We start from the raw sequence: 19,693 nt of genomic DNA on the forward strand, positions 1-19,693 counted from the left end.
CCCCAAGTTTGAAGAGGCAGAGCCACAAATCAGGGAATGGTAAACCTCAAGAATGCATGCTGGTGAGTTGACCCTGAGTGGTGCCTGCAGAGAGGCTCCTGCCTTTCTGAGATGGCTGTGGATAAATAAGACTGGAGACCACGTTAATACATCCAGGGCTGCCCACCTATGGCAAGCCTATTTGACATGCCAGGGAGACCTGTCCACTCCTACCCATGGGAACAGCTGTGGATTATTGCTACCAGCTATGAGGGCTGCTCATGCCACTCCACCGTTAATGTGCAGTGCACAAGACCATGAATCCAGTCTTTGCAACCCAACGCAAAGAGGGTGGTTCCACCAGGACATACCTGTGCGGTGAGTGAGAGTCACCTCCGGCCCCTCAGCCTTGCTGAAGACAGCCCGAACGCTGACTTTATAAAGGGTGTCAGGCAGCAAGTGGTCAATCCGGTAAGCCAACACTCTACTGCCCAGGTACTGAGTCTTGGCAACCTGTTCTTCTGTCAAAAAAAGGGATACTTCAGAGCCTGTAGTTCACCAGTGAGGCTGGTGGCATCCCCTCCGAAGGAAACAGCCATTCCTTGCTTACTATTGTTTCAGAACTTTGAGGATTACATTCATAAATAGAAGAGCATGAACACAAAGAGAGAAGGAGCCATTGCCAACAGGTGCAGGCTGAGGACCATGTTTCTCAATACTGAGATCTCTCCTACCTGAGGCAGTAGATCAGGAGTTTAGAAAGATGCTTCCCTTGGCCACAGCCATGGGTCTGTGCCAGAAATGAGCATGTGCACCCTTTCTCTGCTCACCTTTGCCTGCTCCCACAGGGCTCCAGGTGACTTTGAATTTGGTGGCAGCTGCTGTGGCACTCCACGCCATAGACAGGCTTGTGCTCGTGTAGGACATCACCTTGAAATTGGAAACGTAGCCAAGAGGAGCTGCAGGGTGAGAATAGTATTAGATAGTGTCCTTAGTGCTGTCCAGCAGGGCTCCTCATTGGCAGTATAAGCAGGCCAAAATTATATAAAAAGGTTAAAAGTGGTACCTTTGCTTATCCTCAGTGTCTCATCCTCCTCACCTGGAGAGACACCAGTTTGTACTGCTTGAGGTCTGGGCTGTGCATGAACATCCTACCTCCCTTAGCACCAAGGAGCATGTTCTGCTCTAGATCCATGTGGGTGCACCTCTGCAAGCCCAGGACAGGCAGTACAGGGATGCAGGGAGTCAAGGGATGCAGATCCCAGCGCCCCACCTGCCACTGCCACCGCCTGTCACTGCAGGGTGAAACATCCACCCAGAGATCCCACAAGTGCTGACCATCCCTGTTTGCCTGTGCTCTTCTTCACAAAGGTCAACCCACTGTCTCCATACTGTATTCCAGGGTTGCTAGTCACCTGCTGCCATTTTAAACCTCTCCAAGCAGAGTTCTGGTACTGTGTAAATCTTGCCTCTGCTTTCTGATCATCATGCTCAGCACTGCTGCCCCCCACCTCCTGCCAAGATGCAGCAACCAAGAAGATTTCTATGGAGGGACAACTTTGGCCATCAAGTAGACCACCATCTTTCCCTATTTTACATGAAGAATTTGCATCTTCTGCATCTTGCCAGGCAACCTGTTCTTCCAGTATAGCCCTTTGGAGTGCCCCCTTCTTTGAGGAAGGGGACAGCCCTTGTCACCAGGCAGAAATGACCACATTAGGATGTTCCTCTTCCTTTAACTCCCTATGGCTTCATATGGCAGAATTTACCCAGGTCTCATCTCTTTTCCAGCTAGACTCTTTGACCACAATGTTGAAGACTTTGGCCGTTGGTCTGGATTTTGGGAGGCCTGGAAGCTCAGGAAGCACAGATTGGGCCGTTCATATCTGAAGCTCTACCCAAGCCCACAGCGCATGAACAGATCCACTGCAGAGCACACATACTCCAGTTTGCGTCTGAAGACTCCCAGGCAGAAAATCTAAAGCATTTGGGATTCACGGTCTCACCCACCAGGTGCAGCAGGTTGGCTGGGCAGAGGACCACCACCACAGTGCCCCTGACATGAGGGGCAGATGATGGGAGTGGGGTGCAGGAGGTACAGTGTAATGCCTTTGTAGGGATACACTAAATTGAACCAGATGTGCAAGGGCTGTATGCTGTGGTAGCTACTTGTATACCCTGACCATACTCACATGTCCTGGCTGAGGTTGTGATCCCTGGTCCCTCCACCGAGCCAAAAAGCACATACAGGGAAATCACGTACTCAGTGTCATGGGCCAGGTTGCGGAGCTGGTAGGCTGTGATCGACTTGTTGAGGGCCAGCTGGCGAGGACGGTCTTTGCCAAAGAACTCTTTGGAAGAGAGAAAATAAAATAGAAGAGAATAAAGACTGAAGAGTCTGGAAAGCAGCTCTGTTACATACTGGGATAGACATCATGTTTTCCCTGGCAGTCCATCTCCAAACCAACCGAACCTCTGTTGTAGAACACTCATATGTACACTGGGGCAAGAGAGAGTTTTCTTGTTGTTATTTATTTGGGAATTCAAATTACTAAAGGATCCAAACCAGCTGAGAGGAACCAAAGGAATCAAGCCAGCTCTCACATACAGGGCCCACAGCAATGTTGGCACAGTCTCTGTCCCTCCCCAGTATCTGCAGGGAGTTTTGCAAAGCCTCTGTCCCACTATTCCCCAAGGACCAGACAAGGTGGCGTGGGACTCTTGCTCCATGTGTTGGGCTAGGGTCAGGCTGAACATAGCTGCTGCAGGGACCCTGCTTGCTGGCATTCTGGATCAGTTCAGGAATAATTTATGGTTTCAATTCATGTCCTGAAGTTGTGGGAGAGGGTGGTCAGAGCAGTGAATGAGCTGGACCTGTCCTTACACCCACCATCTCTTAGGCTCCCAGTGCCTGATCTCCCATGCTGGGAGATATGCCAATGGCAGGGAGGTTGGAACTAGGTGATCTTTAAGGACCCTTCCAACCCAAACCATTCCATGATTCTGTGCTACAGGAGGTGAAGGTGATGCAGGCTGGAGGAGAGTGGGATCTTACCTGGTGTAGGACCCCAAGCTACTCTGTACCCAGTGGCCCCAGCAACTGAGTCCCACGAGACCAGAGCACTGTTGATGGATATATCACTCACTTTCAGCATCTGAACAGTGCTCGATGCCACTGCAAGAGAGCAGAGTTGCTTGGTTGCATCAAGGTCCCATCAGCTCCTAAGTGGCCCCCCAAAAGCTGTAATGACCCAAATTGTTTTCTGCACCAGATGACAGGCAGAGTGGTGACTACAAATGACACCAGCTCTGTGCTGCCAGCACAGCCTGACCCCCATCCATGTCTTCTTGGGCTGCCTCCCACCTCTGCTGCACAGCACTCACCTGTCATTGCTTTACTGCTCACCACTGGTCCTTCAACATCCCCAAAGATGGGATTGATGGTGACAGTGTACTCTGTGCCAGGCTGCAGCCCCTGGATCATGTAGTAGCTGTAGGTGTTGCTGAGGTTCACATCCTGGATGCTGCCCTCTGCAAAAAGAAATGATGTCTGGGCTCCCCTGGGTCAGACCAAGGAGGACCACCCTTGCTTGGGTCTCCTTGCCTGGGAGGGAGGTGGGCAGTCATGCAGACAACCACTTGAGAACTACACAGTGCCTAAGATTGAATGGCATTTCATCCTCCGGGCTTGCACATGTGCCAGTGAGATCCTCAAGCTGAAGATGGTAGAAACAGGGCTTAGTGCAACAAGCACAAATCTTGGCTGGGGACCTAATTATATACAGGTAGAAATAACCCGCAGCCACTCGGGCAGACCTCAGTGATCATCAATAGCCCACGGCAACTCAGGGGTTTGCAGACCAAAGAAAATAAATCAGGTAGCGACACACAATTGGCCACATATGGGTCTGCAAGCAGTCCCATTAAGAGGGTCCACACTCTGCCCAGCCCTGGGTGACTGGGTGCTGTGTCATCTTGCCTACTCCGCAGGATGCTGAGCCAACTGATGCCACAAAAGACATTTTCTCATTTCTGTGTTCTTGTTGGGGACTAGAAACTACTCAGCTAACCCCCCCGGCACGGCAGGAGAAGAGTTAAAATCTAATCCCTGGGGATCACGCGCTGTTTCAGAGAGGCAGGGAGGCACAGTCAGCGGTACGTTGGGGTTTGGGGGGGAAAGCTGACATTCGCAGTTTGGTCACTGGAGGGTGCCATGTCCTCATCTTCTGCTCCACCAGCACCCTGAGCCCCATCACCCTTCTCCCACCCCACGCCATGCATGGACCTTCTCTTCACATCAGCCATTCTCTGTCTTAGAAGTCAAGAGAAATCCACCCCCCTCCAGTGCTCGGGGCCGCTGCACTGGGACGGGCAGAAGGTGTCTGCATCCCAGCACCACTGCACCCATAACACACGGCCCCAGGATGGGATGGAGCATGGGGGGAGGACCACACAATGCTGGGCAGAGAGGGTGGGCTGCCCCTTGGGATTTTGCCATCAGTGGATATGGGGTGAACTGGTACCACGTGAAAGAGCTGCTCAGAAAGAGCAAATCCAGAGTGGAGGTGATGTGCACTTGCTGCTTCAGCTGAGGATGTCTCACGCTGTCCCCTCAAGAAGGGATGTCCCCACTCCAAAGACACGGCAAGCTGAGCACATGTGTGCTCCATTTCTAGCTGGGGTATTGAGCAAGGACTGGGTAAACAGCTCAGTTTTGGGGTACACCATGACTTTTTCCAGAGAGACATTCACTATAAAACAATAAAAGCAGTTTTGTATCTTCCCTGTAAAGAGTGTTCCCTTCTGATGACCTTTGGAGCTGTTTTCCAATTAAGCCCCCCTCCCCTGGTGGGAGATGTCTGCTCATTTCATAACCAGGATTGCTGAGCCAGAGGAGAGTGTGCTATTTATTCAAAGCCTGTGGTGGAGCCCAGGTGTCCTGACTTCTCATCTCATCTTTGAACCACAGAAATATCCATCTCCCAAGGCCAAAATATGCCATCAAACCTGAATGTCTAACTTCTGCTCCCCACTTCGCACAAAAATATGTTTGTGTTCAGGGCAAGGGAGAAGCTCCAACTGCAAATGCTGATCTGTCTTCAAACACCAAAATTTGTCTCAGAATGAGGATGCATTATTGGATGCTAGGAGATGAAGCCAGATCTTACTGCTGCAGAGAAAAGCAACAAGCACAGGCACTTCCAGTCTGTAATGTGGTAGTACCTGTCCTCCCAAAACAGGGGTAAGCCCAGATGCTCAGGGGCTGTGTGATATCTAGCTCCGCATGGAGTATTTTACCAGCTTCTCTCTACCTATTAACCCTTTCCAAGGCTACACAGGTCCAGTAAACCTGGAACTAATCCCATGTTAAAAGGATGGGTACCTGTTAGCCTGCTTTATGCAGAGCCAGAGCAGGTATTTTTGCATCCATGGCAGTTTACCATCAGCACCCATGGCATAACTCTCTGTTGCAAGCTGCTGATTTATCTCCATGTACACAAGACTCCACCATTCACAGTCCACAAAAAACCTGGCTCCCTCTCGTTTCTCGTTGCATGGCTGAACAAAGAAGTTGTCATTGCATCCAATGCCTTGGGGACCTCACAGCTCCTGTCTCTTCATCTCCCAGCTCACTGATGCACATACCCCACCCCAACGTATCTACCTGCTGACGTCCAAGTAAGCCTGTACCCCGTTGCTCCCCGGACAGGGCTCCACCTTGCCTGGAGTGTGTCAGTCGTTTCGTTCTGCAGCAAGATGCTTTTCACAGGCAGGAGCTTCACTGGAATGAGGACAGGGAACAAATCTTTCAGAGCACGCACTTGCCAGTGGAGGACTTTGCTGGCTGCCCTCCCTGCATCACTGTTCCTCCAGCTCATCTGTCAGAAGGAGAGGGATTTCCAAGGGCTCCTGCCCTGCCTGACAGGCTGAAGGCATCTCATAAAAGCAGTGGTGAAAACAACCAGATCTGTAACCATTGCTTTCCAGGAACAAAGCCTCTAATGCATCAACCTCATTTGCTTTATGCAGTGCGGGTGCAAAATGGCAGGGAAAATGAGGCTCTGCCAGATCTCCCACCCTTCCTCCCAAGCAGCCTGATGGTGTTTTGAGGGTGTCCATGTCCATGCATGTCATGGGGGAAAAGAAGGGGTCAAGGCTGGAGTTAGAAAGGACCTGTTGAACACTTTCCCTTTGACGCACATGTAGTTGCAGTATCCACCAACTGTGAGGTGCTTATCAAGAGTAACGGGTTTGAACACGGTGCCCAGGGCAAGAAGGAACCAGCCACAGAATCAGACCTCTTACATGTTCTCCCTACGGCAGCTACAGGCTGGCTTGGCCCCTGGGGGTACACGGCATAGATGCTGATGTTGTATTCTCTATCCTCCTGCAAGTTGTCCAGTACATGGGAAGAGACATCACCCCGCAGAACCTGCTTGTAGGTCATTCCTGGTCTGTTGGCTGCAAAACCAAGGAGAAGAGTGATGGTAAAGCCTTCCCACTGCCTGTCTACATCCCATGTCTTCACCACATGGTGAATAGCATGCACAGGAGCTGGCTGAAGGGCATGGTTGAAGTTCCCCAACCCATGTGGCGTGGCTGAAAGTTATGTCTGTAACTAAGGCTTGATATATCCATGCTGTCCCAGCCCTCCAGATCACACAGAGGTGAGTGTGAGCCATACCAAACATTTGAACTCACCCCACATCCACACCAAAGCAGGCAGTTGAAAAACATCCACAGTAGTTCTGGATGTGACAATGCAAATGGTTACAAAGCACCCACAGCAGCATCCCCATCTTGTTCTTCAAAACAAAGTCCTTCAAAGGACTCTTCTCCTCTCTCCTGCAGGAACCACACTGTCTGGAAAAGGCTAACTTGGACTCCTTCCAGAATAATGCCAGGAGCTCTGTGGTGCATTGCTCCTTTGACAAAATAGCATCTTTCCTGTCCTTTGGTCACTGGTTCTTTTAAAACAAGCGCCAAGAAAAATTAATAAAATCTGAACTCACCTCTGGGGATGTAGATCTTGTAGCCCTCCAGTTTGCCCAGTGGAGGTGTCCAAGACACTTTCAAGCTAAAAAGTCCTTCTTCTATCACACGGAAATTAGTGACTGGAGGCACAGGTGCTTTAGAATACAAAAATATTGCAGAAATTGATGTGACAGTGCTGTAATAAAGTGCCATGGCAAAGAGCTTGGAAAATCTTTGGTCTTTAAGGACAGAGACACACAAAGGTGAGCAGCACCAATTCTTCCTATTCTGCTAGCTGTTTCCTTAAAAACAACAGTTACCCCTCTACCAAACCCTGTCCACTTGAAAAGTGAGCTGAAAACCACCAAGGCAGAATGACTGTGGGCTTCCTTTTTTAAACGGTGTTGGGAACTGAAATACCTACCCACAAGGCACTTCCTCATGAGCAGAGAAAACTGCGGTGGTTTCATGCAGACTGAGCAAGGCACATGAATCAAACGCTACTTGTGCCTATGGATACAACTCTTACAAAGGGGAGCCCATTTTGATCCAGCCAGCCATGGCAGACAGATTTATAGCTTCTGCCTCTGGCTTCATGTTGGGGATAATAAGAGAAGGGATCAAATGAATTTATTTCCACCCATAAAGACATTCCATCTTATTCCTGGCAAGTACATATGAGTCAACCTCATTGAGGCACTTTATTTATTCATCCTGTTGGAGATTTTCCCTCAAGAAGACAAACAACTTAAGACATTGCAGAGAGTCGGGGAAGACGCAAAAGACAAGGAAGAAAGGAATAATTCTTTTCAAAACGCCTCAGGCAAAGCAGACTTGGTACTTCATCCAAAACAGGGAGGGAAGTGGAATTAGTGCACCCTTTAAACTCTAAAAATCCCTTAAGTGGTGCAGAGACTTCTGAGACAAAACCTGCTCCTTTCATCACATCTGACAATGTCTTGCACTCCAGGGTTTGGCCAGGAGTGAATTTGCTCCTTTGTTTCCAAGAACCTTGTCATTACAGCCAGCCATGTGACAGCAAAGGAATTTGGCACGGCAGATTGCAACCTAGATCATTTCATGAGACCAGAGATCACTGCTTGGGACATTTCCTAAAGGCCATGATCATACCACCTTGGCATTCACCTTGAGTGAAATGAAGCCTTAATGGCATGCATGGTGCTCGCCCAAACCTTTGGACCATCGACTTCTGAAAAAAAAAGTTATAGAATATAACCTTCAGAATATACTTCTCTTCATAAAACTCGTGTCTGTGTTTCTCAAACCATGGTCTCCAAAAGCTTTCTCATTCCAGGTACATGGCTTTTACATTAATTGAATCCCAGCCTGGATTCGTTAAATCCTGCTGGTTATTAAACAAGATGATGTGAGCTACTCAGCAGGCTGCACCCTCTGCTTTGAAGTGGGTTAACCACATGGGTTGCTCTGCACCCACTCACAGTCCTGCACCCCACACCATGGACATTTGCACAGATGTTCCTTCTACCCATCCCTGCCCATCCATCCCTCACTTCTTGTACATACTGTTTTGGGGTGGTTTTTTTCCTGGGTCCACACAGACAAAGAAGACACAGGGATAACTGCAGAAAAGACACTCACTTGTCTTGCCCTTGACAACTGCTGACTCCCCAAGGGCATCTGCATAGATGGCCCTCACTGTGAAGACATACTTGGTGTTGGGTTTCAGATCAGCCACCAGCACGCTGCTTTTGTCACTGTCTACCACAATCTGTCACACAGGGGACAAAGGACATAATTACACTCCTATAACAGTAGAAGACCCCCATGTTGGGAACAGGTTAGGAGCACGAGGCTTCACACCTTATACAAGCTGACTTCCATGAGCAGGAGCCTCTTAAAATGCACTAACTCAGAACGTTGCAATCCTCTAATGATATCCAGATTCACAGTGGACATATGAGCACTGACACAGGACAGCATGAAGGGTGGGTTTCGTGGGATAGCCCACAAAACACTAGATGAAGATAGATGTGTAAGATGATGCATAAGGTGGTCCCCAACCCTCTTGAAGAAAACAGGAAAAGCTACCACCTCTGACAAAGAAGATTTCTTTTAAGCTCATAGAGTAAGATTTCAATGTAACCCAAGGGCAAGACAGGTGGAGACATAACTTCTGTGTTTTCACTATGTTCTTATGAGATTCTGAAGCAACCAAGGCCGATCATTCTTGTTAAACACAATCTTAATAATTAATACAATTAATAATCTTAACCTTAATAATTTATGCTTCCATAGCTTTGTTCTATTATTAGAAATCAAAGATTTTAGGCATTCTATCCTTCAACCTTGCTCTCAGATTTGTGCACGGACCAAGCTGAACCAAAGCAAGCTGGCACACGTGGCAGCATAACTCACACAAGGACATGGCAAACACAAACCCAAAACACACTTAGATCTTACCAAGGTGAACAATTTTGGCAGCAAGAGGAACAGGGGATGCTGCTACAGAAGCTGGATGGGCTTATTTGGGAGGTGGTATCACAGAGGTAAGGAGAGAAAGGAGTGTTTCCCATTGACCTGTTCCTATCAATCCCAATGGTGTTTGTGCCAGTTCATGCCATATCCTTTTTCCACCCTACCTTCCCCCGTATCACTCCCAGAAACTCCATCTCACGACAGCAGCAATGACAAAATTAGCATGAGCAATCAACACACCTGCAAATCTGATGGTCTACCTACAGGCCTTCGCTTCAAGCTTCAGTTTATGCCAATGCACTGGGCAGTGACTGGGATGGCTGAGGGACATGGTGCCATCTCCTAACCAGGCTGTGCCAACATCAGCCTGAGCAGAGGACTAATCCCTAAGACCAGGAACCGCAACTGGTGCTCTGCAAAATGGGCATGCAACCCTACCTGCCGCTGGTCCTCTGAAACTGCCTGTCCCAAAGGCAGCAAGGGATGCAGATGAACACGGTACCCCATCACCCTCCCTGTAGCTGGCATCCACGTGAGTCGCAGTGAACTGTGGCTGTGCTCACTGACATGCAAATCCTGGGGGCCAATGATCTTCTCAGCTGCAAAAAGAGAAAGGAAAGGCCTTTGGTTTGGACCATGGTGGCACTGCTGGTGTACATGTGCAAGCTGTTTATTGATGGAGTCAACATATTCAATGCAGAGAAAGCCTTGGGTATAGATGGCACTCACTTAGGTTGAGAGCACAGGGGCAGCTGCGATCTGTTTCCAGGCCAGAGCCACACAAGCAGGTTTTCTTTAGACAAATTGCTTGACAGCACAAGGAAGGAAAACAAAAACGGTTCTGGCTACATTTCCCCTGTGAACACCTGCTCAATACACAGGGCACCAGCTCCTTCCTGTCTTTCTCCTTACTGTCACCAGGGAAGAGTCTGCCAGAGAGCTTGAACTTTCCATGAAACACCACAGGAAGCCCCAAAGTGCTACAGAACCACAGACAAAGCAAAAAAAGATGCTTTAAGAACTCAGATGAAGTTCTCCCAAGCTCTGCCCCAAGCTTTTAACTAATCTTCTCATGAGCTTGTGTGCCAAGAGGAGGCAGGAATTCATTGCAATCACCTATGGATTCACTGCAACATCAGTATCTCTTTGGGGACAGGTCTAGATCTCTGGAGATCTCTTTGGCTGCTCTCTGCATTTTCTGCAAGCAGTGAAGTTCTTCCTGAGATCCTGAGCCGTGCTGCCAGAGTTCACCATGAGAGGCCCATGATGAAAGCCCCCAAGGGGCAGAAAGGCTGCCCCAGCCCATTGCTGCTCCTTTTGTTTGAACTGGCAGCAAGACTTTCAGGATCTGATATCACTAGGCAAACCATGGAGATGCAGGCACAAGCAAAATACACAGGAGCACTGTCCCAAAGCAATAGATGCTCCATGGGGTGGTTGCTCCTCTGTGGTCATCCAACCCTTAAAGGTCCCTTGTGATGAACAGAGGGGATTTGGGAGGTCCATCTCCATGGTGTAGCTGGCATGTCCTTGGACTGGGAAGGGGCGGGTTTGGGCAAGTGGAAAGCAGGATATAGGGAAAGCCCTGATGCACCTTGCACGGTCTGCTTGATGGGCTGTGGTGGCTCTGAGGCAGTGAAACACAGCCTTCGAGAGAGCTTGGGTGTTATGTTGTGGAGCAGGTGGAAATCTTCAATGTAAAGCACATGTTCTGCAGTAGGTTCTGAAGCTATTTTGTTCAACTCATTCTTGTCAGCATCCTTAATTCCTAGACAAAGAAAACAAGAGGAAAGGAGGACATAAAAAGCCATCCATGTCGCAGACCAGGCATTGGCAAGGGCTGCCAAGAGCAAGTGGGAGCAATGTGCTGGCCTTTTGAGTTTTATACCACCTTTGGAGTCATGCGGCCCATGGCAAAGGATGAAACAGGGAATGGAGTCGCAAGCTGGATGGGCGGTGATGAAGCAGATGAAACCTCTTCCATCAGGGAAAAGAGGTCAAGGTTTTCTCTAGAGGCATGTTAGAGAATGCCTCACAGTATTTGGCTGCTAATGGGCCAAGAGGTGGAAAGCTTTCTTGGGGTGGAGAGTGAAAAGGAGCAGGACAGGATGTGGCCTCACCCTTCCAATGGGATACAGAGACATTTCTGCCCTTCTGATGAGCAGACAATGGGACTTTGGGAGGCTGCGTGAAAATGGCAGAGTTTTCCTGTGGTTGAATTAAAAAAAGGGGGGGGGGGGGAAAACCCCAAGAAACCAACCCTCCCCTAATTTTCATGTCACATTGGTCCAAATTGACCTGGTTTCTCTCTATAATGAACCACCACCACCACCATCCCCTTCTTCTCCTCTGAAATATTTGTTGAAGTGAAGGATTTGACTTCTAACAAATGGCTGTATTTAGCTCTTGGGGTGGGGGTGTGCTGAAACATTTCCTTGCCCATGGAGTTATTCTGATGGATATTTTTAACGTAGCTGAAGTCAGTGTCTGAACCCCATTAAGAGAAACCTTCAAAAGTAAAAACATTTCATTTTTTACAATGTCACATCAAAACATTTTGCCTTTTATGGAACTCCTGAATTCGCAAGTGTTTTGACAGATGCAAACCCACAGATTTCCACTGAATAAATCAGCTATTGACAACAACAAAAAACACTCAAGCACAGCACAGATGTGATCTTCCTGTACTTGCAGTAGTTGCTAGTGGCTGAGCCTAGGGATGGGTGCAGCTTTTACAGGAGGGGGGTGTCAAGCATCAGGAATCTTCCCTAGTGCATCGACTGCATGTCAGTGTGCAGTCAGTGTTTGGTGGCAATGCTCCATGTAAATTAATGTGTCCATACATACCTACAGCAAACACCGTCACACCCTTATCCTGCAGGATCTGGGCTTCATCTTCAACTGAGTCACTGGATTTCCCATCTGTGATCAAAACAACTACCTACAAGAGTTGGCATAAGAGCCAGGGAATGAAAGAGCACAACATGAGGAGGTCACAGAGACAGTCACAGGATATTCACACTGACAAGCCAGACCTCGGATGAAGTCACTCTCTCTAAAGGGATGGGCACCTGAAAATAAATCTTTCAATAACCGACAGCTCTGGGGTAACTCACATGAAATCAGTTTTCATGAGCATGAGCTGAGAAGGAACAGAGCATAAATGCTGCTGCTCATGACAGCATCTTTTCTGCATGTCTCCTCCTGCTTGGCTGTGTCTCACCTCTGTTTGGGACAGAACTCTAGCTCCAGAAGGAGATTAATGCCATCACAGAGAGAGGATTCACCCCTGCAAGTACCCAAGAGCAGCTCTTAAAGGAGGACTTAGCCGAACCCCAGACAATACATTTGGCCACTGGCACCTAGATGGTGCTATCAGGCGGTAAGAAACTCTCTTAGCCACAGCCTGGGTTTGAATGACAGCCACCTCAGCAATCCCAGACCTTTCGAGCTTTTTGGGCAGTCCCATGTCAGATCACATAGCAGGAGGTATGGCTGGCACATGGGATGCTATAACGGAGACACACCCTGCTGCAACACCTTTAAGTAATTGAGGTGGGTAACACATCCCACCTGTAGCATCATGTTCTCCCTCCTGCTCTGTAACTCAAAACAGGTCTCGTTGACCGCACTGATCAGCCACACTGATCACACGGATCATATACACCACATTTGGCATGCAGGATCTCAGAGCAAAGGAGAAGGTGCAGAACCAAACTGCAAATGTGGGAGGCCCATGGGAGGTGAAAGCTGGCTGTGATGGTTTCAGGCTTGATTCATAGGGTTTATCCATTCCCCATGTGGCTTCCCCGTTTTTAATGTCAAGACCATCTACCATTAGAGCAGAGTGAACTGTTTCACGCAGCCTGCAGAGCAAACCAAAATGTAGCACCTTCTCTTTAGCATCCTCAGAGCCCCTTAGAAATTATGAACAAAATAATTCTTTTTAAATGATCTGAAGAAAGCATTGACCCAGAACTGATGTCTGAAAGGTAAAGACACTACAACATGTCTGCTTTTTGAGTAAGATGCTAACTTAGTGCCACTGTCTGTAACCAGAGTGGGTGTGCGCAGGCTATTAGCAACAGCTACCTGCATCAACACCACAACTTGCTTCCTTGTCTTAATCATGCCTCGACCCTGCTCATTTAGCTTATGCAGTAAGTGCCCCAAATTTGGGTACTCATCTGGAAGCATTTAAGACTAGAGCACTGAGTCCCTCTGCAATTCATGTGGTAATATGAGCATTTTTAAGAAGTGAGTCAGTTCTTTGAAAATCTGGAGGTGCCTGTCTCTGTCACTGATAAAGTGACCTGAAGCTGAATGAGCTCCTAAATGAGGTAACTCAAATGCAAGCCAAAAATCAGACAGGATAAATAAAACCAAAACCTCTCATCTCTGTCTTCAGTTAAAGAAGTTACAGGTCTGATCCCTACCGAAGATGACACCAGTGAAGTCATCACAGAAGGTCACTTACCTTTGCTGCATCCTCTCGCAGCATGTCCGGGCGAGACATGGTGTGAGCTGCAAATGCCAGGGCTGACCCTGTTTTTAAGCTGCCTCCTTTGAAGGAAAGATTCTGAATTGCAACCAGCATTTCTTTGATGTTCACATAATCTGTGAGCTCAATACTCATCCTGGGAATGAGAAATGGGGGAATATGGGTGAATAAACAGCAAGAAAACACTGTTGTTACAGCAAGGATGCATTGATAATGGTAATAACCAGCAATAACATCGTCACTTAGCTGGTCACACTAGGCTTGCATGAATGCAAGAGTCCTTTTCGCAGTGGTCAAGGGACGCCAGGGTATGAGCTCCAGAGCCCTGTTACCGTAAAACAGTATCTAAAATTGGGTAGCGGAGAATTCCTTGTAGCAGCTTTAAATACCATCCTCCCTACTCCCAAAGAGTTCCCCGTCACCAAGCACCTCTAGACTCTGGTGACATTGCTGGGGGTTGAACTCTTGCTCTGCTCTTGCAATGGTTCAGCAGAGCAGCAAGAGGTCTTTAACCATGGGGACATGGTTGCCCAGCTAGAGCTGAAGGGCTATAGAATCCTGGGCGCTGGTGGTGGAGGATGGACTGACCCACCTTGTTTTCTCCCCGTAGAGTGCCACCGCCAACCGGATGCCTTCTTTGCCCATCACCACGTTCTCAAAGGAACAGGCCATGCTGCTGATGAAGTCCTTGACCAGCCGGGAGCTCTCCCTCCCTGTGCCCTGTGACTGCCCCACGAGGAACAAAATGTCGGCCACCTCTGCTGTCCTGCATGCTGAAGGAGAAGAGGGGCAGGAAGGCTCACCCCACACCATGCAACGAGCCAGCAAGGAGATAAACCCCTCTGAGTCATGTGAACCCCAAAATACTGCACTAAGGAAGAGAGACCATGTTTAAGCCCAGTGAAATATGTGATCACGGGCTTCCCAGAGCAACAGGCCACTTTGTTCTCTTTAATTTCCTCCTAATTTCCCAATTGTTGTTCTCACCCAGGGGAAGTTCCTCATTTGAAGCACAAACACTGAGAGCCAGATCCACCAAACCATTCAGGTCTGTAGGACATGCTGGAAGCAAGGGGATACCTGAGGGTTTCACACACCCAGAGGCCGACACCGACACCCAAAGCCTTGCACAACTGAGATTTGGGAATGTGGCAGCTCTGCCACCCCACTAACCATCCTGGGCTTCTTGTATCAGGGTCTCCAGAGCCAGCGTGAGACACCCATGCAGACACAGGGCCACCTGGCCACCCATGATTTGCCAGCCCTAAAACAACCAAGTCTTCCAGACCTGCACAGAGAGGGCTCGGGACGCGCCGTGCATTCAGCTCTGCAACACTCCTCTCTTGCCAAGCTGCCAGCAGCCCTGAGCGTGAACAGTATCTTGTGCAAAGAATGAAGAATTTGAGTGTTTTTTCTGTACAAGCCAGAGCTATCTGACGCCAGCTGGCAGGGAAGGGATAGGTGCACAGGAAAATTTGTTTAATGAACATCAAGGCATATTTACCTTTACAGTGTTCAGTCTCAATTGAATTTAATTTTCTTTAGACAGCCAATAAATATATTTCAGGGACAGAAATCTGATGACTTTTAGAGACATTAAAATTTATGAAGGCTCTACAAAGCATGTTCAAAATGTGTATTTTCTTTCATGTTTCTCTCCCTTACAGACAGATGCTGACTTACTACTGTAAGGCTGCTAAAAAGCAGACTGTGCCAACTGCTAGAGGAGGGCTTTTTTTGTCTTTTGATCACCAGCACTGGATTCAACCTCTTCACATTTTTTCATTTTGTGTCACTGCTGCTTTGGACTTTACCCAGCCACTGCCTTGACTTTCAACCGCAGGTTTGCAGCCCCCGGCTCGCATCCAACCAGGCTGCAGCATTTGTTCCAGTTTGCTGGGGAGATGCGCTAGGCGGGCATCTCATGCTTCTGCACCTGTTTTAGCTTGACCTCTTCAATTTCCCTGACTTCCCTATTTCCATAAGCAGACTGTCTAAAGGGCTTGGAAAGATGCAGGTTTTGTGCTTTCCTTCATTGCTGCATCCCTGATTAATCCCCTTTGGCCACGCAGCAGGACAGAGGATCGTGCTGGCTGTGGATGGATGGCAGCCCAAGGCTCTTTGTTACCTAAGGCTTTTGGTTTCTTCACCTTTCTTTGTGCCTTCTGATACCAAGCTCTTCACAACCTAACAGTTCTGTTTACTGCAGAAAAATAATGACTGGCTTTTTGGTTTAACCCGTACCCAGCTGGGAAAAGAAAGCACTTTCCCTTGACAAAAACGGGAGACAATTATTTCAGTTTTCCTTCCTAGAGCTCTTTGTTGAGATCTCCCTTCAATTCTCAATCCTCCACAAATGCTTTTCAGCTAAGATGTCAGGGGTGTCTTGGACACAGCTCAGCTGCTCATAGCAGATGAACATAAGCTCTTTTCCCAGCTGCTGCTTCTATTTTGAATCTACCCCTTTTCCCTAGCTTGGGCCTTAATGTCCCTGTTCCCCCAGAAGGACTTGGAAGGAAGGCAATGCCAGTCCTTGGCTCCAACCTCAAAACCGGTAGAAATCATTCAACAGCTTCACAGGGTAACCACAACCTGTGTTACCACAAGAAAACCCCAACAAAGGTTCAGCAAGATGGAGAAGACCATCCATCAGCCCTCCCAAAATCACCCACCTCTTGGAGCTACTCAAGGCAGTGCAGATGGCTTTTCCTGGGAGACCTGCATTTTTGGCCCTGATCTGGAAAACATGCTTAAAATGCCATTGGTATCACAGGGATCTTTGCTATCTACCTCTCCATGTCCCAAATGCCCAGACAGCATCCTCCATCCGTGCCTGGTCCCTGGGAGTGTTGCTGACCCTGCACAATGCCCCTGCCCTCATTTGCATCCAGGGAACAACAAGGAGAAAGACAACAAGCAAGAGCTCCACAGGATTAAGGGCAGGATGGTGCCCTTTCTCTATGAAGGGGCAACTGAAGCCTGCTTTGTGAGATGCTGAGCCAGAAGCTCAGCACCCTTCCAGTGGGGCCCAGCTTGGCAATAGAACCCAGGTGTGTTTGCTGCTTGGATCAGGTACCTGAAGCTGTCATTGGAAACATGTGATGTTAAGCATATTTGGATTGGTACCTTCTGGAGAAAATACCAACACAGACAGCTATATTAATCACAGGGGGATACGATTTTATTTGAAATTTTCCATGCACCTCCAAAATTACGTTTCATCAATCACAGGTTTGCCAGAGACATCTGTAAACGTTGATTTACTGCACTTTTCCTAGCTTTGAATTAAATAGCATTATAGTTGAATATATTGGCTTAATTGACAGACAGGAACTTAATCAAGTTAATTTTGTAGTTGAAGCCAAAGCTTCCATTAACTCCTTGTTGAGTTTGCTGAATTTACACCTTCAAAGCCTGGGGGCTTCTTGCTGCAGAGCACTTCAGAGCGAGGACCCACTGGCTCATGCCCAACCCCATGACATCCTGGGAGCTCTGCATTAGCTCTGTAGGATGCTCACAAAAAGCCTTCCCCTCCTGCAGGACCCTGAGGGTAGAGACATGCCATAACTCCATGAGGCTCCTCTCTAGGGTCCTTTTGTCTTCTGCCTCTCCTCCCCAAAAGGCCTTTGTGGGCTTGCACAGGCAACAGGGAGCCAGGAGGAGGCAAGACCTTGCACCACCTTGACTCTCTAAGCAGCAGCAAGAGGCTTCAAGACTTCCTTGAAGTCTTTTCCCTCATTTACTCTGTGTGATGGTTTGGACCAGGCCTTGGAGATAGAAGAGGACTCAGGAGGGGACAAATTTTCTCTTTCTCCCCACCTTCCTCTAGAGCAGCTGAGGCAGAACAGTATCAGAGGCAGGACACTGAGAAGAGCCCAAATTTCCCCACAAACCCTAATGCAGTAAGTCAGGTTCTGCCTGCCTTTTGGGGCCAGCTGAGATGCTCTGGTAGCGAGATAATCCCAACCTAGAAGGACCCTGTGCAGAAGGTAACGGCACCATCACTACAACTCCACCGTGACAGCATCTCTGTGTATATCCATGACATTAACAAAAACCTGCTTGCAAAAGGTCTTTTTCTTCCTGATGTGTCTCGGCATCACCCTCAGCTGCTGCATTCATGACAGTCCACTTGTCACATACCTTCATGAATGGCCACGGCTCTGTACTGCACCACAGCCACTGCCAGGACAAGGATCTGAGCATACAACATTTTCCTTTTCCTTGGGAAGAAACTCCTTGGTTCCTGGAGTCAGAACACAGCCTGGACAGTCATTGATCTGCAGGAGAAAAGAGGCTTTAATGCATGTCAGCTGAGCATGATGCTCCCACCTGGCTATAGTTGCAAGGGAAGCTTTTCACCACCTGCAAAGGCTCATCTTGTCTTAGGCAATTGGCATTAAAGTCCATAAATCCACTAACTTCTTCACCTCTTTTCTGATGCTGGCTACAGGGGAGAGCCCAGGTTTTCTCCCTCAGCACCTGTTCCTTGCAGTACCCTTCTTCAGGCAACAACGTTAGTCAATTAAGCCTAAATATAAATATTAGTAGTGTGATGAAAGAGCGAAGCATCTGCTTCCTCAATTATTCAGGGAGGAAAGATCACTAGAAGATCACTGCAGACAGCAATCACCTGCACTCAAGGCTTTATTAGCCTGTTTTGTGACTAAACTTCAGGTTCCTAAATCCAGGATTAACTCCCTTGCCATGCTTTGAAAGCCAGCCCACCATCATGGAGCAAACAACAGCAGCTGAAAGCTCTGGTTGCCTCTGGGTGATTTAGCAACTCCCCAAAATTGTCACGGAAGTCTCCCTCTGGGAAGCAGGGACTTTTCTCTGTGAAGCAACAACTGCAGCAGAAGTGGTGTTGTCAGAAGGGCTTTTATTCTTTTTTAATGGGCAATAAAAAGTTCTTATCCTGTTCTGAGCCTCACCTGCTTGTCTTGGGCTGAGCAGATTTCACAGGGAGGCACAGACTACTTTCAGGGTGGAAATTACAAACATGAGGAAAAGACAAGCTCCGTGACTTCATCCACCTCTTTGCCAGGGCTGTTCCTTCCAGCTATCAACATGCAAACACAAAATCACATTGCATGATGAATCAGGTCACTTTTGTAAAAAAAAAAAAAGGCTGAGTTCCTGTGCACAGCCTGGAGTAACTCCCCCTAAATGAATCCCCAAACAAGCAACATGAAGATCAAGTGCCTGGACAGCCTGGTGTGTGTCTAGACTGCAGGGGCACCAGGGCTGTGGTCACCTAGTCCATCACATAGCTACACCCATCTTTGAGACCCTCAGGACTTAAGTTCCCCTAATGTGTTTTCTGTTTCTTATTTTCCTTCCCTGTTCTCCTAATTGCTGGGTGTACTTGGATATAATCAAGATCTCTGCTGTGTGGTGCTTAACCTGTGCTGTGTCCTTCCTTTGTAACTCCATTAGTTTCTGTGGAGATGGCTTCAAAGCAAAACCACAATCCCCCCTTCTCAAAAAAACCCCACCAAAAATCAAAATTAAACAAGTAAATGCAGGCTTTTTAACAGAAGTACACAAACTTCTAGGATATCAACTAATGGAGCAGAAGTGCAGAGCTGAGACCCAAAATCACTTGGTTTTACCCCCACCTCTTTTGCAAGAGTTGTGTTATGAGCTTCATAACTGTGTCAGCATGTCCACTGCTACATGTCACCCTGTGGGGTCCTGCCTGGTATCGAGGTTCTCTAACACACACACCATCCCTGGAGGCCACCAGTGCTCATGGCCCCCATTGCCTTTGGCACTCAC

At 48.2% G+C, this 19,693-nt stretch overlaps 1 protein-coding gene across 1 annotated transcript in view; it reads right to left on the reverse strand.

The window, feature by feature from the left end:
* LOC119148308 (collagen alpha-1(VII) chain-like) overlaps nt 1-18,125 on the reverse strand; it is a 98,730-nt gene extending 80,605 nt beyond the window's left edge. Inside the window, exons 1-15 of the mRNA XM_037388284.1 lie at nt 18,056-18,125; nt 14,505-14,685; nt 13,889-14,048; nt 12,259-12,352; nt 11,006-11,179; nt 9,850-10,010; nt 8,575-8,704; nt 6,993-7,109; nt 6,286-6,441; nt 5,645-5,761; nt 3,364-3,510; nt 3,035-3,154; nt 2,172-2,330; nt 810-938; nt 351-500 (exon numbers count right to left, since the gene is read on the reverse strand). Coding sequence (XP_037244181.1) covers nt 351-500; nt 810-938; nt 2,172-2,330; nt 3,035-3,154; nt 3,364-3,510; nt 5,645-5,761; nt 6,286-6,441; nt 6,993-7,109; nt 8,575-8,704; nt 9,850-10,010; nt 11,006-11,179; nt 12,259-12,352; nt 13,889-14,048; nt 14,505-14,685; nt 18,056-18,125 — 2,065 coding nt within the window. The remainder of the gene's footprint in view (nt 1-350; nt 501-809; nt 939-2,171; nt 2,331-3,034; nt 3,155-3,363; nt 3,511-5,644; nt 5,762-6,285; nt 6,442-6,992; nt 7,110-8,574; nt 8,705-9,849; nt 10,011-11,005; nt 11,180-12,258; nt 12,353-13,888; nt 14,049-14,504; nt 14,686-18,055) is intronic.
* Nucleotides 18,126-19,693: the final 1,568 nt, after the last annotated feature.

Source organism: Falco rusticolus, chromosome 5, assembly GCF_015220075.1.
Source record: "Falco rusticolus isolate bFalRus1 chromosome 5, bFalRus1.pri, whole genome shotgun sequence".
NCBI lineage: Eukaryota > Metazoa > Chordata > Aves > Falconiformes > Falconidae > Falco > Falco rusticolus.